Here is a 22314-nt window from a genome sequence, read left to right on the forward strand (position 1 = left end):
TTAAGAGAGAAAAATAAACTCCTCATGCTCAACATACAAAAAAAATATGTGAGACACAAATAATGAGAGATTTAACATTTTTTTTTTCTCTTTCTTCTGTCCCCCGCCTTCTTCCCTTTGGCTCTTTCATTAAATGTAATTAAAGGTTCATGGACATAACAGTTGGGCTTCTGTCCATGGCTGGCATTATACCTAGTTGTTTTTTTGTTGGAGTTAATTATAATAATTGGTGATCACCAAGACTTTTTGGATATAATAATTTACAAAGTGTTTTTCTGTTCAGGTTTTCCGCTTCCCTTTTTTTTTTATCATTGTTCAATCACACAGCATTGCAAAGCAATGGGACAAGTAATTGGAGAAGCTTTCCGTTGACCAATACAAAGTCATACGGATTTAGTCTATATTTCAGCTGATGTTTTCCCGGAAGTGACAAGGCCACATTAGCCAGCTAGCCAGAGCCAGCAGCTAACAGGTAGCAACTTAGCCACAAGCAACATAGGGCACTAATGTTAACGTTTATAACTTACATTGCACAAAACATTTCAACCAACTTTATGGATACTCATCTGCCGTATTTAAAAAATAAATTAAGAAACTACCAGCTATGGATTATTTACAGCCTACATTCTCAAAGACGTTGGTTTCTTTAGTTGCTCAATCTATAATTGGATAAGTCTGCTATGTCCAATAAAATGTTGCGACTGGTCCATACCTTCATGGACACTCATTATACCAGCAGACTCAGTGCCATTGACTTTGAGGATTTCAAAGGAATCTAAGTATCATTGACATCCTTTACACTAAAAGCATGGAGGATGGGTAGAATTTTGTAACACTTCAGTCTTTTAACACTTTAGACCTTGAACTTAATAAATGGACAGATGATATAATTGTATACTGTTTTATCAATCATAAAGACAACTGCCTGCTGCTCTCACTACATGCGTTCCAGATTATGTCATTTTAATATTCAGCGTTAGGGTTGTATAATCTGTCATTTGCAGGGCAGGGGTTAGCAATCCTCTGCTGCTGTTGAGCGATCACTCGTCGCATTTTCTTGTTTGCTCAGAAGTCTCATGGTGTCTTCGTCTGTCTCAGGGTGTCTGGGCCTGCACAATCACTTTGTTCACACATTGTTTGGACGATTTGAAAAAAACGTATTTATGCAAAACGAAAAAAAGGCTTGGCTACTCACGGTTCGTATGCTGTTGTGCTTCATCTGGCCACTCTACTCCACTTTTTTTATATTTCATGCATTTTATGAAGGCCACAGGTTGTCTAGCGGTCTGTAGGAACTGCGCCGGTGGACGCACCATGCTGCAGCTTTTGACCTGGTTAAAGCAAATGCTGGTTCATCCACGTAATGGGTCCCTACCAAACCCTCACTCCACACCTGTTACTTGTGCTCAGCTATTCAGCACGGCCATCCAGATAACTTTCATCTTTCATCAAGATTGATCCCCGCCTTATCTAGTCGGACTGAAGCCAAAGGTGGCCACTTCAAAGCGCTGGATTCTCTCGCCCATTTTCCAGTGTCGTTTTTGCTGTAATAGGGTCTCATCTAGAGAACAGAGAGCAGACAGAAAGAAAGAAGGAAAGAAAGAAAGAAAGAAAAGAAAAAAGTCTCCTACTGATTTTTTTTAAGTCAAGTTAGGGCCATTAAGGATGATTCACCAAATTGCCGGGGTAATTAATTGAAATGAAGATATTAAATATGCAGTGTGGTGTTTTTAGGGGTTTTGGGGGTGGCTTCGTTGCTGTCACGCCGGCCATTTCAGTGATGGCAGAGACTGGCGCACTGGCGTCTCTGTAATTACCCCCCATTTTACCCGGCAGCTGTTGGCCATTAGGGGTCTTTGTTCCAGATGTTGCGTTGCCAGAAATGGAATTGATCACCCTAATGGGCTTAGAAAAAGATCATTGGCTTATGTAATGGCCCCCTTCTCTTCCGTGTTACTCACAACAGAAATGTCATTTGGTTGTGTAGAGAGCAAATCAGGTGAAAGACCAGATCCTCCACCTGTCTTTGTAGCTCCCCATCCCTCGGACCTTCATAGGTACTGCATGACATTCCAGTCCAGGAAGCCCTGGAACTTGGAGATGACCTGGTTCCCCTCATTCATGCCAGAGGAAGTGGCATGTTTTCAATATGAGCCTTGGCCCACTATTCAGAAAGGTTTTGTGTCCTCAGTTCTCTCTCTGCTGCCTATTGTGCAGCTGAGCTCACATTTCATATGTAGGGGAGGACGTAGCGGTCCTTTTCATTTCATATGTAGGGGAGGACGTAGCGGTCCTTTTCATTTTGTATGTAGGGGAGGACGTAGCGGTCCTTTTCATTTCATATGTAGGGGAGGACGTAGCGGTCCTTTTCATTTTGTATGTAGGGGAGGACGTAGCGGTCCTTTTCATTTTGTATGTAGGGGAGGACGTAGCGGTCCTTTTCATTTCATATGTAGGGGAGGACGTAGCGGTCCTTTTCATTTTGTATGTAGGGGAGGACGTAGCGGTCCTTTTCATTTTGTATGTAGGGGAGGACGTAGCGGTCCTTTTCATTTTGTATGTAGGGGAGGACGTAGCGGTCCTTTTCATTTTGTATGTAGGGGAGGACGTAGCGGTCCTTTTCATTTCATATGTAGGGGAGGACGTAGCGGTCCTTTTCATTTTGTATGTAGGGGAGGACGTAGCGGTCCTTTTCATTTTGTATGTAGGGGAGGACGTAGCGGTCCTTTTCATTTTGTATGTAGGGGAGGACGTAGCGGTCCTTTTCATTTTGTATGTAGGGGAGGACGTAGCGGTCCTTTTCATTTTAGAGTTGGAATGCAGTTGGAATGCAGGCCACATTTCTTTCTTCCAGACACATCTGAGAATGTGTGATCTGACATCCTGCACTCACAAATACCTCCTTATGAGGTTTCATCCATATTTTAGAAGTCAAAATGGCCTTTTAAAACTGAGTAATATTGTACATATCATTTGATTGAGTTAGTTTGCATGTGTGGAAGAGAGTTTGATGATTTTGATTTGGTTTTAAAAGAATGAAACTCAGCCTACCTTACAAAGAAAGATGAACTCTCCTGGTCCCCGATTTCAAACTTTATAAATACTCACACGTTTCCTCTCTGCCATGTCAGACTTATTCACTTAATGATAAGGCCTAACTCCATTAATTAGCATCCTGATATGGTATATCACCATCTTAAGGTTGTCGGTTGACACCCTTGAATGGATTCAACGTCCAACTTAACTAAACGGAAACGACAACTATTCTTTGTCTTTTCTTATTTCATTTTTATTCGTCGTTATTTGTTTCTTTAGCTTTAGTTCCTCATTTTCTTTGGCTAAGTTATTTTATTTCAGTTTCAAAACCATTTGTTTTTTTGTCTTCGTTTTAGGTCATGATACTGTATGTGTTTTGGTATGTGTTGGTGAGAGCGAGATTCTAGGGAGAATAGCATAGGAAGCGGTGGACTCGGACCTAATGAGGCATGGCTATGCCTCTGGCCTTTGCCCCAGGCTATGGTGTGTAGTTTTGCATAGTGTTAGTATGAGTGTTTTGTGTGTGTGTGTGTGTGTGTGTGTGTGTGAATGTAAGAATGCCTATTCTCTACTACTGAGAGAGAAAACGAGTGTCACTGTTTTTTTTCTCTCCATTTTTCTATCTATTTTTTTCTTCAACCACCCCTACCCCCCCAGGCCCCCAGACCTCAGACGGATTTTGTGGAGCTTCTGACGGCATGCAGTGAAATCAACGAGGCGTCCTGCCTCTATTCACTGTGGGATGAGGGAGAGAGAGAGAGAGAGACTGAGCAATGGAATAAAAAAAAGAGAGAAAGAGAGCAGTGAAGAGAGTGAAAGAGGGGGGCGGGGGTATGGGGGTGTAGCAGGAGAGAGAGAGAGAGAGAGAGAGAGAGAGAGAGAGGCAGGCAGTGAAAGAGGAGTGGGGGAAGAGGCCGAGTGGGAGAGTGAAAGAAAGCGAGCGGTGAAGGACTGGTGAACTGCCTTATTTTCACCCTTTCTCTACCTCTTCCCTGTCTCCCGCTCGCTGGATATAATCCCTGCAGGGGGGATTCCGGTGCTCTGCCGTAGTGCGCTGCTCACTGCATAGCAATGCAGCTCTCCTATCCGCTAGTGGCACAGACAGTGTGTGTGTGTGTCTGAGCCCTGTCTGTGTGTGAGTGCGTGCCACCACTTCTATATCTGTCGCCAGCAATAACACCCTCTCCAGTGCCTCTCACCCTGAATTTCAGGAAACAACAGGCCCCCTCTGCGATTAATTAGATGATATGTCCTATCAATCTTAATTTTATTCTCCCAAGTATTTATTTATTTTTGGGCTCTCCCCCCCACCCAGACACCAAAATAAATTCCCCAACTCTTAATGAAAGCCAAGTGGCATCATTTTAATTATGATGTTCACGCCTGGTATTTTGGATAAATAGTTTTATTCTGTGCTAATGAATTTTTCATCAGTCTGTTATTAACATTTCTCTATCTTAAGCCTGGTGTATGGGAAGTGGCAATTAGAGCAGTGTTCTTCTCCTCTATGGATGAGGGCTTGTTGTGCTGCGGTTTCTGAGGGAGAAATAATTTGCAAACAACAGGAAATAAAGGAAAGAGTCGCTCAACCCCACCCATCATGAAAGAAAAAGAAAAAATAATTTTCAGCTTGACTGACAAGGAAGAGGACCTTTCCGGGCAGGCCGGGAGAATTTAAGTCTTGGTCCTTTTTGTCTGTCGTCTTGGCTTAAACAACCAACAACGACTACGCTTCAAAGACCTATCCAGCGGTTTGGGGGTTTGTTCACACTGAAATCACTTGAAATCAAGTGTTTGTCTTGAAATGAGTTCCTAACTGCATTCTGTTTTTTTTTCCTTTTCCCTTTCTCCTCTCTGATCTGTGTCTCCATAGCAATGTTAAACTGCAAGATTTAAACAAAGTAGACAAAGGGGAAGTGAGTATCTATTTGGTTTGGCAGCCGTTGGAGGATAGTCATTTTCCCTCGACTGGATTGAGGGTTGTGGCAGACTCTTTAGTCTGTGGATGTTTTTGACATGCTCTACCACCGCCTGAACCTAGTGGATTTGGCATCAGTGTGTTTTCTCCATTTGAGGCAATTATAATGGGATATCAAGGGTGCATAATGATGTGTGGGCATTGTTATTTGCTTTTGTTCACAAAACAATTCCCCGGGTTATTGCATTTTACGGATGGCGGAGTTGATCACTCACATCACGGCTGTGTAAATGGGAGTCAATAAATTACAAACTGATTGAAGATGATGCCCTCACTTTGGCGAGAGAGCCATTTTGTCTGCATGGTTAGCATTACTCTTTTCAAATGTAATATTTTAATCATTCCAATTCCTGCCCCCCCCTACCCCCCCTCCAACCACCCCCCACCCTCATCTGCCGCCTTCTCCTTTCCTGGGTATTCTAATGGGAAACAAATGTCACAAACGAGAGGTCGTGGTGAGTTCAGAAAGGATGGTATGGGTGTTGCATGCCCCCTTGGCAAAATAATAATTAAGGTGCGCAAACAGCCCAAGTGAATTCAGATCAGGCCATTATCGTGCTCTAGTGCCATTTAGGTCTCAAGAACTTCCCGCCAAGCTAAAATGTTTGCCTCCACCCCTCTCCCAAAACGACGACTTTGTTTTCCTCTCCGCCGCCTTCCCCGTTACTTAACATAAAAATGAGTTTCTCTCCAAAAGACTGGAGTTTGTGTCTTGTTCTGAGAGAATTTTGAGCACTTTTTTGAGATCTGTGGAAACAGTGCAATCTGTGTGCCGAAGGGGATTATTCTAATAGGTGATGGCTGATAGGAGCTTAAGAGTGGAGATTGTTTTTTTGGCGAGAGTGTTTCCTTATTTACTGCATCAGTTTCACTACAGTACAGCAAGACAATTTTTTTTTGTAGCAAAAATGCTGTGAACAACATTTTGTTGGTTTGTGATGCCACTTCACATGGTAGTTTCATTTCTCTTCATTTTTCGGTTCTGTTTTTGTTGTTGTTGTTGTTGGTATTTACATGTGAAAAAAGAGAGCACTCCATGAACAGGGAAAAACACACAGAAAGCAAAATCACTGAAGTATAATTACAGTGGATAAAAACTGGGTAATTACCAGCATCTCTTCATCTTATTCATGTGTGTTGGGCCCTCAGTGACAGTATGATAATGTATATCTTTTTTTGAAGATAGAAATGGATCTAAATAACAAACAGATGGTTGAGGACTGTCAGAAGCCCTCGCGTGGTGGTGAAAGGACAGAAGGGAGCAAAGAGGAGCGGGAGAGGGAAAGGGAGAGAGAGGGAGGGAGAGAGAGATGGAACGAAAGCGAGTCATTGAGGAAAGAGTTTTTTTTTTCTGCTGACCCGCTCAGTTTGAAAAACTGCTGATCGCCTCCTGCCTCGTTTCATGCATCTTCAAAACTCCGCCACACTGATTGATACACTGTGGAATAGCCTGCTTCATTTTCACTTGAAAGAACGCACAAGTTTTTTCTTTTTTTTTCTTTTTTTCTCTCCCCCCTTTCTCCCGGCACAGGAGACTCGTAAGCCATTACAGGGCAGGAGAAAGGGAGGCACAGGCTTGGAGAAAATAATAATCTGTTTTTCTCCTTGCTTCCTGAATTCCATTAATGAAAATGAACCAACACTACTGTGTTTGCTCTGGGAAGAAACTGAAATGCAGCAGTTTTAGTATATATATAAATAAATATATATATAAAAAAACAACTGTCGGTATAGGATACAGGAAGGCGTATAAGTGCCAAGCCTCTCTGTGTTAATGGTGTGGTAAATGGGTGAATGTGTTGCACTTCCCCCTTCTTTATGTTGCATATAGAATGCAGGCTGTCTGTCTCTTGTTTAAAAAAAAAAGGAAAATCTGTTTTTTTTTCCCCCCTCTCTTTTGCCTGCCGTGCTTCATCCCTGACTCTTTACCGGTGTATGGAGCAGGTTCATATTAGTTGCAGTGCAAGAGGCTTTTGCTTGGGAGGGCCTGATGCAGGTGGCAGCACAGCTCGTTTCCGTTTCGTTTTGCGTACTGTGGGTCCTCGTTTGCTGGCGCCCCTGAGGGCAGGCAAAGCATCCAGGTGTGAGCGCGGAGCAGGGGCTGCACCGGCCCACGCAGCTGCACCTGCGTGGGGCCCGGGGCCCTGCGCTCAGCCTCGGAGGCCCCAATCACAGGTAATTAGCTGCTCAAGGCTGCAGCCGGGTCTGATAGGCAAGAGTGGAGCTGTCGTGTGTGTGTGTGTGTGTGTGTGTGTGTGCGTGTGTGTGTGTGTGTGCGGATCCCTCCCTGGCTCTGGCCCCGCTCTCTCTCCGGGAGCAGCCATCAGTGCCGAGCCGTGGGGCTGTCTGCGGCCAACCGCAGGGGCGGCTGGAGTCCCAGACATCCTGCGGAAGCGGAACGGATGCGATCACCTGCTCAATCCAGGTGTGGTAAATCCAACAGCCTACTGCCACAGCAGCCACAGCCTACTCCCGACTGCCAGCCCCCCTGTCCAGGCCCTCCAGAGCGCCCGAGGGGAGCAAACAGAGCACAAAGCTGTGCCCAGCAAACACACGCTGGATGAATTATTCCCAGGGAAATGCCAGGCGCTCAATGTTGTCACTGGTCTCGTGGCTTAGGCTTGTCATCTGCCTCCAGTTCCAGGCCGGGGCTGACACTGTGCCACCAGGTGAGCGGACTGACTGACTGACTGGAAAGGATTTCCGTTGTGTGTGTGTGTCAGCGTGCGAGTGACAGATGTTGAATATGTACACTTGCCATCTTGCAGTCGTCATTCCTTTTTTTTTTTTTTTTTTACACAGGAGATTGCTTTCAGCACCCCTGTGAGCGGACAGCTCCCCCAACTCCACTCCCGGTGTTAGAAGTCGCCATAAAAAAAAAAAGAGAGAGAGAGAGAGCTGGCAGAACAGCTCCCCTGTCAGACTGGTGTACATGACCTCCAGCCATCTTATTCTGTCTTAAACAACAACCTCCCCCTTCTCTCATTTTCTACCCACACAAAGGCCTGTGAATGCATATTCACTGCCGCCGCGGTCAGGAAGCCTTTCAGTACCGCCAGCCTTTCTTTCCTCTCTGTTATGTGGCTTTGTCCTTGTCTTGTTATTGACCAGCGCGGTAATGATCATAATTTTCCATCCAAGAGGGATAATGGTCCGAGTCAGACCTCTGCAGTCTGGGAAGGTGTGGAGTTTCGAACAACAACAACAAAAAGACGGCTTTTTAAAGTAGCCTTGGGGGAGAGGCGCTGTTTAATATTCAGTCCCTTCAAGAAAAAGAATTATTTGAATGCAAAACCAGATATTTAATCTGGCCAGATTGAACTGCTTTCAGTGTTTTTTTTATTTTTTTTTGAGTTGTGGATTTCAGTCATGTCTGTGTGCTGCTGCGAATGTGTCGGTTGTTTTGTGTTTCTCCTGGCTTGTGTTCGTGTATGAATGTGCTCTTGCCTTTTGTAGATGTGAATTTGAATTGTGTGACCGTGTGTGTGTGTGTCTGTCTCTGTCTCTGTCTCTGTCTCTGTCTCTCTCTGTCTCTGTCTCTGTCTCTGTGTGTGTCTGTCTGTGTGTGGATGTGGTAATCTGACCCTTCCCAGCCCACAGTCTGCTCTCCTCTTCCTGGACTCTGCACTCAGCCTGCTCCTGCTCCTGCTCCTGCCTACAGGCCTCCCTCACGCCGAATGCAACCCAAGTCATTAAGGAACACTCAACTTAATCATTCTTTTACCTCCCATAATTAGGACCTCGGGCTACTGTCAGCTCCAGTGCGCCTCACGCTTGGCTTTTGGCCACGGCTTGACTGGTGTTAAATTAGACGCCATGACTTCTTTATTAATTTGTCTGCCACAGACCTCCGTTTGCCGGCATCTCAGACTGTGCCGTTTCAAGATAGCAAGAGGCGCTTATTTTAGAACGGTGTCACACATTTACAGATATCTTGAGATGCGTGTCATTTTGTGTTCTGAAAAACATCTCCCTCCATCACAACAGTGCTTATTAGTGTACGATAAGACATGGCAGGTGTATTTTTGCTACATTTTTTTTTTCTTCTTCTTCTGATCCCTGCGACTCTCAACATTGCACTAGGTTTTGAAAAGGCCAAATAGAAGTCAGTGAAACTTTGAAAAAAGTCTGGTGCAGAAAAAAAGAAACAGCTGAAAACCTGTAATCTGAGCTAAAGCTGGAAAGTTGTGCAGACAGACTCCACTCCACCATGTGCCTCATATGTTCCCCCCCCCCCCCTCTGAAATCATTATCAAACGGGCCAAAGACCAAACGACTCTGCACCCTGTTCTCCTTTCAGTGCATGTCAGCCCTGTCAGCCAGTTTGGCCTGCTAATAGAAAGTGCTGTATTAAGGCAAAGCCTTTGTCCATTGCTCTTGAAAGCTCTTACACCCCAGCTTTACTCCCCGTGCCATGAGCTGAAGCACTAACCCCCTCCGCTCCGCTCCTCTCCTCTCCTCTCGCCAGGGTTTAATGTGATCCTCTGACAAAAGGCCCGCGTGTCATCCTTCACATGGGTGCATGCCTACACGCACACATGCATGTGAAACTACTACAGTACTACAGTAGGTTGACGTCTTATACAGCAACAGCAGACCCCAAGGCCTTACACGAGGAATGAGCTGGAAGGAAGGGAAAAAAAAATGTAAAGGGTTTTCTGAGCGCTCTGCTTGAAGGGACTCTTGTGTAGATTGACTCCGGGCATGCGCAGACTTCCTTTAGACCTCTTTGTACCTTCCTTCAGACCTCTTTTGTACGAGCCTATTACAGGTTGTTGTAGTGCGCTTTGAGGGAGCAAGCCTTCATGCATGTGTGTATTTGAGGGAGCAAGCCTTCATGGATGTGTGTATTTGAGGGAGCAAGCCTTCATGCATGTGTGTATTTGTGTGTATTTGTTGATTTGTATATACCTGGGGGATGAGGAGCCTCTGATTCAGGTCTTTATATAAAAATGTTCTTTGTTCTGCAGAATTGTGTGTGTGTGTGTGTGTGTGTGTGTGTTCAGTAATTACTTTAGCCCTTCAACTGCAGCATTACAGCTCTGCCTTAATTAGTCCTTGATGACACATTCATACACACACACTCACACTTACATGTGTGTGTATATATATATCTACACACGCACACGCATACATGCATACACATGACACATGTACACTCTCTCAAAACAACCCTCCATTTCAACACACATGTTCTTATGTATTCATCAAGTGTAGTCTCACTGTTAGATGCAACCCTTCTGTAATAATGCATTCTCTGAGCATCACAAAGACAGCCATGCATCATCCTTTAGTTTCTTGTCAGTATCTTCTTGTTATTTTATTTATTTGTTGACTTGATCATTATAGGTGATCTCAGATAAGGAATCAGGTGCGTGTAGGTCCATTTTATTACAGGTGATCTCAGATATGGAATCAGGTGCGTGTAGGTCCATTTTATTATAGGTGATCTCAGATATGGAATCAGGTGCGTGTAGGTCCATTTTATTACAGGTGATCTCAGATATGGAATCAGGTGCGTGTATGTCCATTTTATTACAGGTGATCTCAGATATGGAATCAGGTGCGTGTAGGTCCATTTTATTACAGGTGATCTCAGATATGGAATCAGGTGCGTGTAGGTCCATTTTATTATAGGTGATCTCAGATATGGAATCAGGTGCGTGTAGGTCCATTTTATTACAGGTGATCTCAGATATGGAATCAGGTGCGTGTAGGTCCATTTTATTACAGGTGATCTCAGATATGGAATCAGGTGCGTGTAGGTCCATTTTATTACAGGTGATCTCAGATATGGAATCAGGTGCGTGTAGGTCCATTTTATTACAGGTGATCTCAGATATGGAATCAGGTGCGTGTAGGTCCATTTTATTACAGGTGATCTCAGATATGGAATCAGGTGCGTGTAGGTCCATTTTATTACAGGTGATCTCAGATATGGAATCAGGTGCGTGAAGGTCCATTTTATTACAGGTGATCTCAGATATGGAATCAGGTGCGTGTATGTCCATTTTATTACAGGTGATCTCAGATATGGAATCAGGTGCGTGTAGGTCCATTTTATTACAGGTGATCTCAGATATGGAATCAGGTGCGTGTAGGTCCATTTTATTACAGGTGATCTCAGATATGGAATCAGGTGCGTGTATGTCCATTTTATTACAGGTGATCTCAGATATGGAATCAGGTGCGTGTAGGTCCATTTTATTTGCATGTCAAATGTGTGGGGCCCTTCCGTTGTGCCTGTAGAGGAGAGCAAGAGTTCATCTGGAGGCTGAGGTTAGCAGGAGCTGCCGTTGTGCCTGTAGAGGAGAGCAAGAGTTCATCTGGAGGCTGAGGTTAGCAGGAGCTGCCGTTGTGCCTGTAGAGGAGAGCAATAGTTCATCTGGAGGCTGAGGTTAGCAGGAGCTGCCGTTGTGCCTGTAGAGGAGAGCAATAGTTCATCTGGAGGCTGAGGTTAGCAGGAGCTGCCGTTGTGCCTGTAGAGGAGAGCAAGAGTTCATCTGGAGGCTGAGGTTAGCAGGAGCTGCCGTTGTTTGGGTAGTAGGCAGATGTCATTATCACAAGCATGCCGATGGGGGAGAGCGAGACCGAGAGAAATGTCTTTGGCTGATGAGACGCCGCTCTTTTCCAAGGCAAGGCAGCATGTTGGGACCCCCTGCTGACTGGCAGGTGGAGGGGTGACTGATGGCTTGACACAGCCCCCTCCACCCTCTCATCCACTCCTGAAACAAAAAATAACAAACAAAGACAAAACCATTAAGTCAGTAATTGGTAACATTGCTAATCATTTGTCTTTTTTGATGGAAATTGGTGGCAATGAATTAGCGTTGTCAGTGTCAGGTGTTCAATGCTCACTGTGAATGGGGACTCTAAAGTCTTGATCACAGACGTAGTATTCCTAGAAAAAAATGAATCGCTGTGAAAGTGTTGCCTCCTGCTGTCACTACAGCCTGACGAAGCCAAGCCAGAAGCTTTTAATGGGACATTGTCATTTCCAGGGAAAACGAGTCAAGATTTGTCTTCTTTGAGCTGCCCTCCTGTTGACCCCACGTTTATTTAAAGCCCGTCCCTCTGTCATTTTCATCAGGCATTAATAAGGCCACCACACTCCTAACTCAAATCTGCATTGATGTCTCTTAGCCGCGTGGCGCTTCGGGCAACAGTATATTTAAATGATGCGAAGTGCTTCATTTGGCCACAGATATGCCCTCCAACTCTCCTCTTGGAGACAACGGAGGAGAATACAAATGGCTCAAATCTTTCTAAATGTATGTGGGGGCGGAGGAGGTGGAGGGCAGGATAGGGATGGGAATGTGTGTGTGTGTGTGTGTGTGTGTGTGTGTGTCTGTGTGTGTGTTTGGGTGGGGGGGGGGGGTGCGGATGTGGGTTGTAGGCGGCATCATTTGTTTTCTGCTTTTTATGAAGCAATTCATTCTCCCGGGCAAGCGTGCAGTGTTCTCCTCTAACTCGATTGAAAGGCAAGGGGGAAAAAAAGATTAAATAATGCGGTTTTGCCACGGATCGCCTCAAAATGATTGCCATTGAGGAGGGACACGTGTGAGTGAGAGACACTCAGAGAGGTGATGAGATTTCCTTTATCAGAGAGGAAAGCTTTTTACCAGGACTGACAGAAGACATGGCGCTCCCTTGCCTTGGCACCCCTCTCCCCAGTAGCATGCGGGCACTGACTGCGGGGTGGCCAGTAATTACCAGTATTAAGATGAATCTTGAGGACACCGCTCAGGTAGGCCTGCATTGCTGTGGAGGTTTCATTACTAATGGTTTCATTTTGCTCTTTGCCTGATTTCTAATTTATGCCTTTGGTGTTTTTTTTTTTTCTCTTATATTGAAGAAGTGCATTGAGTGGGAAGGCCTTCTTCCTCCTACCCTGAGGTCAGTCTCCATGCGCGCCAGGGCTAGTCGCTAATGCTTTGACACTTGCCCAGCGAAGACGCAGTAAAAGGGGTGAGGAGGAAAAAAAAAAAAGACACTTGTACAAAAAAGGCTAAAAAGGTCAACGTGAATAGAATGCCTGAATAGGCATCAAAAGTGATTTGTAAAGGCCTTTTGTGTGAAGAGGTCACTTTCGCTACAGGTGTGTTCCTTCATGAAAGACTGTGAAAAGTCGAGTGTCAGTCCAAAAAGACAGCACTACTGTCTCCGCTGCCCCTCCTTCGTGGGGAAAGTATCCCCATCTCCTTGCTTCAAACTTTGTGCTTTTTAGTGAGCTAATTGCTTGAACAATGGCTGTGACTCGAACAAGGAGGTGTGGAGCCGGGGAAGGTAATTACTGGGGTTTTTCGAGACTTGGAAAGACAATAGAGAGACAACAGCATCAATAAAAGATAAACATTACCCCCTCCCACCACACACACACACACACACACACACACAGACACACACACACACACACACACACACGCACACACATACACAGATAAACTCCCCGATCTTCCCACCTTCCCCTACAATCTTTAATGGAGACCTTTTGTATTGGCGGAGATGGATGAGCGTCTGTGCTGCCGGAGCTGGAAGCAGGTAGACGTTTGTTTTCCACAGCTTAGTGGTTATTGGTGTGGGAGAGCGGTGTCAGATAGTGCAGTGTATTAAGAGCCTGGGTGATTAAAGAACAAAGTTGAGGGGAAACTTGCTCCTATTGACAAGGGCTTTGTCTTCTTCTCTGCCCCCCCCCCCCCTCCCCCTCCCCCCCTGCTTCCCTCTATAATCTGAGGCAGAGCCACTCCTTCAGTGCCCAGATAACGCACTGGATCCCAAAAACATGGAGCAATTGATCGCTCTGCAGCAATTTTCATGCAGGCCCCAGCCTGACATTGATTTCACCAATGCTACTTCTGGGCTAGCGGTCTTTACGTGTATATTACCGTTAATCATTACTCTCCTGGTGTTTTATCAGTGCCAGGTGATTAAGATGATGGCACATAATTAATTTCCCGGGTGCAAGCTGGCAGATGGTTTATGTATCTCCCCCCCCCCCCCCCCCCCCCCTCTTTTCTCTATGTCCTCACGCCATACCTGTCTGCCTATGCTCTGGAACACCGACCCTCCCACCCCCACTCTCTCCTTTACTTTCTCTCACACTCACTACCAACACACACCTTCAAAACAGGTTTAAACAACACACACACACACACACACACACTCCTATATGCTCCTCTGCGTTTGTGTCGGTGTGTGTGTGTGTGTGTGTGTGTACTCGCTCAGTACGCATTCAGCATGTGGTTAAAAAAAGCTGCATACAGCGGTAACGTGATGTTTCCACTTTAAAGCCGCTCTGCTTCCTCAGATGTGCTCTCAGCCCTCCTGGTTGGCTCATCAGAGCCGGGGATCTCGTGACACTTCAGAGGTGCGGAGCGTGGCGCAGCGCAGTGCTCCTGTCATCCCCCAGTGCTTTCTTATCCCCCCACCCCCCACCCGCCTACACACACCTCACCAGATACGCTCACACACACACACACACACACACACACACACACACACACACACACACACACACAGAGGCGCACACACAGACACACAGACGCACACACACACAGACACACAGACGCACACACACACACACACACAGACGCGCACACACACACCACCCCCACAGTCTCCCACCCGCTCCAGTGCAGGCTCAACCACTTTGTAGCGCTAACACTCCTCTTCTCCCATCACCTTGAAGTCGGTAAATGGTGCCGAGCGGAGAGGCACTGCTCTGCTGTGTGAAGGGAACGAGCCGGGGAAACGCTGCTAGTCCTGAAGAAAGGGAAGCTGTGAGAGTGAGACAAATGGGCACAGGTGGCCTGGGTCACCCGGAAATGCATTGATGGTTTTGTAAGATGAGCTGGTCACAGTTCATTATACGAGCAATATTATAGGACAGTCGGAGAATTGAGGATGGGAACAAGACTCACTGACAATTAAGCAATAGGACATGAGTGAGTGAGAGGGAGGTCTGTAAAGGATATCCTGCGATTTACCTGCGGCAGTTGGCCTCCGGCTTCGTGCCTACGGCCAAATCATAGCCGTGAGGATATCCAACCACCGCGAACACGAGTGCCACATCGCTTAATTGTCAGCGAGTCTCTTGTCTCGTCTTCTACTGCCGACTAATCTAGTGTGAATATACCAGATTGTGTTTTTCTTTTGTTTATTTCAATTTTGTTTATTTTCAGCTTTGAGGGTTGCCAAGCAACGGGTACTGTCACTCTGCAGCCAAGTTGAGTCCGAGAGTTTATTTGAGCACGCTAGTTTGTACACTTACCTTTCTTCACAGTACATTTGTACATTCTCTCTACTCGTCGCTCCCTTTCCTCGCTCCGAAGCATTATAAAATCGCTGCCTGCCATTCTGCTCTCTTGCTTTGAATGAACGTTGACTTACAATTCAACGATTAAAGTAGATCAAACGCGGAGTGATTACTAGCGACGAAGAGTCCGATTGAGGTTGTGCCAGGATATCATCACTCATGGAATGCCTCTTGTCCAATCAGAAATGAATAAATTGTTCAACCAGATCTAACTGTTATATAATGTCCAATATACTATAGCCTTCCTATCAGACCCATATCATTTACTACAACTAAGAATACCTGTTTTATATACTGCATAATAAAGTAATACAGTGCTCCTGCTTTGGCCGCAGTTGCAGAACATTTTAACAGACATGGAAGAAGCATCTCTACTTAAGTGGCTACTGTAGCTTTATAATCGTGGCAGCACAGTTGCAGCAGCTGCGTCCTGCGCTTTAAGCCACGTGCTAATGCCCTTCCTGCATCCTTGTGCAATTATGGCTGTAGATGCAGTACTATGAACCGAACTGAGCGTTCTACCTGCCTATCAACCGTGGGGGAGCTGTGTGTGTGTGTGTGTGTGTGTGTGTGTGTGTGTGTGTGTGTGTGTGTGTGTGTGTGTGTGTGAGAGAGAGGGCTGAGCCGGCCTCGGGGCTCTCGGCAACATGTGTGTTACTCCCACATGCCTGGTTTGCAGACTTTTGGCAAGGCCTCCGAGAGGTGGCAGAAACAGTGTGTGTGTGTGTGTCAATTGGCTTAGGCTCCAGGAAGGGCTCTGTTTAAGCATGCCCTTGGCGGCGCTGACTATCAGCAGCTCCACCACACACACACACACATTTGGCTCTCCGTCAGGTTGGTTGGCTTGCATGGTGGTGGTGGGGCTATCCCGGTGGTACCGCTGGTTTCCCTGGTGTTTGGGTGGTAATAAGGGTGGCGTGGTGTTTACATGGCCACACGTGTTTATCCTGGCAGGAACCGGACGAGGAGGACAAATAGAGGGTGAGGGAGGGGCTTAGTGAAGCAAAGCAATTCTAATACGCCCGGAGTGAAGCCTTCGCCGTCACTAGGAGCAGGTACACAGTAACATATGAAGACTGAAAACACATACCCCGCAGGCAGCACATAGTTGCACTTAATGTTTTTCTGGTCAACTAGTTGCATAATGATAGCTGTGGCAAGGTCAAGACATGGATTTACACAAGGCCAAAGGGATGACATCATTGCTTTGCTGTGCTTTAAGCTCTTCTGGGTTAAAATACCATCGGCGTTGTAAACACTGGTGCATAGTATTGCCCTGGTGCACAGCATCTGCCCCGAGGTGCTATCCTCTTGCACTCATTATTCGTGCTTCATGGCTACAACTGATGCCCTTCATGTCTGCCGTCCATGTCAATTGCCAACTAATGCGGCCCATTTGTATGGGTTTCAGCCATCGCGTTGAAACGCAGGTTTTAACCACCTCTTCCCGCAGAGGCCACCACCATCAATGCCAAGACACAGCATTGCCCTTTTCCCTTCAGCGAAGCGTCATGTCTTGGCATAATCCAGAAGAAAGGAAACGGGTCTAAAAGAAAAGAGATGAGAGTTAGATTTATTAGTTAATATCAAAAGCCGTATGGGTTGTTCCGGGAATGCAGTATGCACCATGCTGCGGCAGGTGCATGCTGGGAGGATAAATAGGGTTCCCGTGGCTAGAGGAAGAAGAAGTGATGCGACAGGTGAAGAGTATTAGTGGTTTTCATGAATTACTTTAATAGTTGCGGGGGGTGGGGGGTGTTGCAGGGTCATATGTGCTAACATGGAAACATTCCATTGGCCATTTGAGGAAGGCTTTGCTTCCTTATCTGGAACCAAATTTAATATTCCCTGCAGTGATTCAAGCAATAAATGAGACTGTTTTAATACACTGGTCAGAGCTGCTGCCTCTGGCCCTTTGAGGAGAGAGAAATGCACTGGGGAGTAAGGATTATGGAAAAAAGTTTGGACTTTTGCTTTTTGGAGTTATTATTTGCATCTGTTTGTAACTTGTATCTGTTTATTGTGTTAGCTTTGTATAGAATTGTGCTTAATGTTATAATTTCACTCTCCTAGTGCTTAATTGGGTACATTTGTTGTTATGAATTAGGGAGGTCAAACCTTTATGAGGAAATATGAATATTGGCTCGTGCCAAGAGTAATCTACGGCACTGGTGCTGCGTGAGGTGCTACACCACACAGTTGCTTTGCTTTGGGATGGTCACACACACACACACACACACACACACACACACAGATACACGCCACACAGATACACGCCACACAGATACACGCCACACAGATACACGCCACACAGATACACGCCACACAGATACACGCCACACAGATACACGCCACACAGATACATGCCACACAGATACATGCCACACAGTTGCTTTATTATGGGATGGCCACTTATCTCCTTGGCTTTCGTGTGGTATGTCTGCAGTATTTAACTGCAGTATTTAACTAGTTGGTTTATAGCATATGTTTTCTTTCAAGTCAGTTTATCTGTGAGGGTCCACTGAATCGTCCAGATAAACCTGCAGTGGTTTATCATCAGTGGACATTTTTGTTTTGGGGCGAGAATGGAAAAAAAAACGTGTTGCCATAGTTTCCACTCAATCTTACATTTTTCTAAATGTCATCTTTATTTGGTGGGAAAGGAATAAACAATCACTTCATGCGCCTGTGGGAGTTGTGGAGTGTTGCAAAAAACATTTCCTGGCTTCATGTTTCAGTCACTTAAATACCCTGCATTTCAGCCCGACAACTTAATGTTTTGCTTCCCTTTTTATGGGACGTCGTGTGGGCGCAATGTGTAAATTATTGTGGCTGCTGTCGTAGCCATGAAGTTCGCCCCAAAAGTTCTGTGTTATTAGTGTTTGCCTAATTCTGCCAGCCTCACAAAAGAGCCGTCTGAGGAGGCCGATATTGCCAGCCATTGTTTATTGCGATGCTCTCCCGAATTGGAGCAAATTAAGATCCCCCATTATTTTATTTGCCGGATGGAGACTTGTTAATGATCTTTCAGCAAATTAAATAACCTTGGGCAATGCTTGGATTAATTAGATAATAAGAATCACATCTCTTTTTATCTGTTTTTTCTCCTTACACCCCCACCCCCACCCCTCAACCCTCGTGTGCTCTCTCTCTCTCTCTCTCTCTCTCTCTCTCTCTCTCTCTCTCTCTCTCTCTCTCTCTCTCTCTCTCTCTCTCTCTCTCTCTCTCTCTTTCTCTCTCTCTCTCTAAATGCATTATGTCTTGATGGTACTAACGTCTAAATTGGTTTTCATTTTAACAGCAGATTCCAGTGCAAGAAGAAGTGAATCATGGCTACAAAACTTACTAATGACTTTCAAAGAACGATAAATAGACTGAAGTTATTTGAGTTACCGGTCTGACATTAAAGTTACGCGCCGCTTTTTTTTCTTTTTTCGGAAGATCGCGGCTCCCCAGAACGTAACTAATATATCAAGTCCTTTATCAGGGGAAACATTTGCTATCTTGCTGGTAAACTGTTTGCCAGAATGTTAATGTTTCACTCTCCATGTTTCCAGGGAGCTCAGCAGTTAGCACAGTAAATAAGTTGCCCCCTCTGAGGCAGTGGGGGGGGGGGGGGGGGGGGGGGGGGGGGGGGGGGGGGGGGGGGCTGAATAAGAGTCTGTTGTAGTGCCTGTGAAGACATGTCGCCACCATGAATCAGCTGCCAGACATAAGCTGGAAATGTAAGCTGTGGGAAGTAATACATGCTGGTGGGTTTAAGTCTTCTCAGAGCTATGGGGATAATGGGTGAAGAATCCTGAGGTAGAATGGGCTATATTTGGCACTGATTAATGTGGCCAGTACTTTCTTGCTAGCCAGAACTACCGTTGTATTGAATACTGAATGTGTGGTGGACGTGTAGGTCTATGTGTATGTGTGTTATAAGAATAGGGTTGTAGTGGTTTAGTCACAAAAAAAAATCATTTTAACCCACTGGCGGGAAAAACTGCTGCATATAGCCTTTACCCTCTGAATAAACTGCCCATTTTAAAATTCATGAAATATTCTCAAGTTCCAAAAAACGATAAAGATAAATATCCAGCCCCCACGACCTTCCTGGCGTTGTTTTCAAAGTTCCCAACCTCCACTGTCCAGACACATAGGCTGACTTTATTTAACCACCCCTCCGTTTACACTACATTTTTGAATTCTTATAAAAGCCAAGAGGGTAACAAATGGATCAAATCAGGTCTTTTTTTGTCTGATATCCAATTTAGTAGTCAATAGAAGAGTAGTCAATAGCCTAACAGCCAAAGTCTTTCTGTTGTTACTGGGAAAGTAAATGTGATTTCATTTTAAAACAAAGTGATGCACGATTAGCTTGGTTAGTTTTAGCTTTGTGGCTATACACATTTGGGCTAGCTAAAGGTTTCAGTTTAATCCATGAATGATTTATGATAAGAAATTATAATTAATAATTTGTGAAGAAGCAATGAATGCATGACCTCAGTGAGCCGCAGTTGAATCATCTGATTCCTTCTTCGAGGATCTTAAGACGGTTAAAAGACGTGCCATTGTCTTCCAGAGGTTTCTTTTTGCATGCGGTGGTGCAGTAATTGTCTATGTGTTGACAGTACAGTCTTTCTTACTATTTAGCTGTTTGATCTCCAGTGTACAGACTGACATTCCACTACATTTAGTCTTATTTCTGTCAATATGGCAAAAATATACGTAGGCAAACATACACGCACAAACTTATATATATATATATGCAAAGGAATACTTCTATGACTATGTATACTTCTTGTTCAGTCTGAAGAATAATCATCCTTGGAATCTGTGTTGCGTTGTATGTTGTGTGAGGAAGAGAAATACATAGAGTTGACCATGAGGACATTCACATTTTGATCATACTAAAAGCTCAATATCATATTCATTAAAATATTCTTTTGATCGCAAACATTGTGTCCTTCTGGATAACACTGGTGGAAAGGTTTCCACTAGATTTTGCCGCAGTGAACCTTAGTCCAAACAGTCAGGCACATTTTCACTTATTCCTCTTGTCAGTGTACCTCCTGGATGCTTCATATAATTGACTGTCCCCGCCAAGGACTGTGCATTTCCTTTCAAAGAGTCCCTGTTCTGTATCCGTGCTTCTTTTCAAAGATCTCCTTGGGACAATGGCAAGTCCTAGAAACACAGCCTTGATTGACGCAGTGCACGCAGCGACAAGGGTGAAGGAAGCCTGGATGTGCTGGTTGCAAGACAGAAAGGCTTCTTTGTCTCGCTCTGTATTAATTGACTCACGTTGTTGAGAATGATTCTATAATGGCGAACGCAGCTCCCCCTCTCTCCAATCACTGTTTCCTTGCAGTTATCTCTTTCTGTGATGCATAAGGAGTGTGTGTGTGTGTGTGTGTGTTGGGGGGGGGGTTGCATGGGGTGTACATGGGGGAGCTGTGTGCGAGATAAGCAGCTGGATTAAAGCGCACTTGCAGTGTGCGCCAACACAATTAGCAGGAGCCACATGTAAATCCTATTAGACAAGTGTCAGAGAATTAACAGCAAAAAGGAATATGAAAATCACCTGACCTGTCTTTATTAGATTCTGTCAGAGGGAACTAAGCAGATTTAGGGGAATGTGTATCAATGGCGGACCGTCTTCAGAGATAAACCCATTACTTGTAAGTTATCAAAGCGCTGCAGCAAATTACAGCTGCTCCCCTCGGTGCTGCGATGTTCTACGCATTGTTCACGGAATCAGAGCATGCCATCCCATCCCAAAGCTGATTAGCGGAGATTCTGTTGCCGTGACGTCTTCTTGAACTCCTCAGCAGAGTCAGTTACTGCCTCTCTGTACCAACAGTGAAGAGGTGAACCTTCTCTTGTCCTTGCCAATGAGCTTGTTCGGCACCATTGTATGGCTTCCTCTGCGATTGGTACATGGGGATGAGGGCATTAGTTTTAGCGCAATTTGAAGTCTGTCTTGAGGAGAGAAGCTGTATATTTAAGGAATATGACTAGGATGACGATGAGGTTGATGAAGGATATCCTCACGGCTGTGATTACCTGCGGCCAACCCCACCATATTGTGTTTCCTTTTGTTTATTCCATTTACATTTACATTTAGTCATTTAGCAGACGCTTTTGTCCAAAGCGACGTACAAGGGAGAGGCATTCCGTTTTTGTTTATTCATTCGCCGCTCCCTAATAATAGTTTTCGCCGTCAAGCGTTACCAACCAACAAACACTCACGCGCGCAGCCAAGCTGAGTCAGACAGGTTTTTTGTGCGCATTCATTTGTACACTCACCTATCTTCACTTTACATGTTACTTTGTACATTTCCCCTACTCCATTTGTTTTCTTTCCTCACTCAGAAACTGTCAAATGTAACATTCAAAATGGCTGCCTGCCCTACTGCTCTCCTGCTTTGGAGTAATTGAATGTTCACGTCGCGCAATTCAACGGTCGAAGTATATCTAAGGCGGGGTTATTACTAGTGGTAAAGTGTTTGAGTGAGGTTGATCCAGGAAACCCCCATCATGGAAGGCTTCGTGTCCAATCAGAAATTAATAAATCATTCAAGCGGATCTAACTGTTATATAACCGTGCCATACGTGTACAGTTCTGTCTGTATACCTTTAATTCACATTCATAGGTTTTACCTGATCAAAGATCTCTCCTCTTCAATATTTATTTTTTGTCTTGTTCTTTCCTCTTTGTGTTTCTTCTCTCTCTCTCTCTCTCTCTCTCTCTCTCTCTCTCTCTCTCTCTCTCTTCCTCTCCCTGTTCTTTCTCATCTCATTGCTTGCTTGTGAAGGCCTGTTTCATCAATATTTATGTTTCAGTGGCTTGCAGTAGGATGCCCGAGGGTGGGGGGGGGATATGAGTAGAGGGCAGACCGTAGGGACCTCGCCGCCACCGACAATCTCTAAATCATGGAGGAGGAAGACCCGCTCACTCCCCAGCCACCCATATCCCACTGATCCCTCTCATTACTTG

The 22314-nt window shown here is 45.2% G+C and overlaps 2 protein-coding genes across 8 annotated transcripts in view; both read left to right on the plus strand.

The window, feature by feature from the left end:
• diaph2 (diaphanous-related formin 2) overlaps positions 1–22314 on the plus strand; it is a 386793-nt gene that overhangs the window by 40832 nt on the left and 323647 nt on the right. The window lies entirely within an intron of this gene.
• On the plus strand, positions 897–3851 carry LOC116225281 (translation initiation factor IF-2-like). The gene is made up of 2 exons (XM_031587584.2): positions 897–2910; positions 2983–3851. Exon 1 carries the CDS (start codon positions 1933–1935, stop codon positions 2872–2874), a length of 942 nt encoding a protein of 313 aa, XP_031443444.1. The 5' UTR covers positions 897–1932; the 3' UTR covers positions 2875–2910; positions 2983–3851.

The sequence above is a fragment of the Clupea harengus genome, chromosome 20 (genome assembly GCF_900700415.2).
Source record: "Clupea harengus chromosome 20, Ch_v2.0.2, whole genome shotgun sequence".
In the NCBI taxonomy this organism is placed as follows: Eukaryota; Metazoa; Chordata; class Actinopteri; order Clupeiformes; family Clupeidae; genus Clupea; species Clupea harengus.

What these genes read in the sequence shown, in the direction of transcription:
- LOC116225281 (XM_031587584.2), top strand. Translation starts at nt 1,933, where the DNA reads ATGGCCCCCTTCTCTTCCGTGTTACTCACAACAGAAATGTCATTTGGT.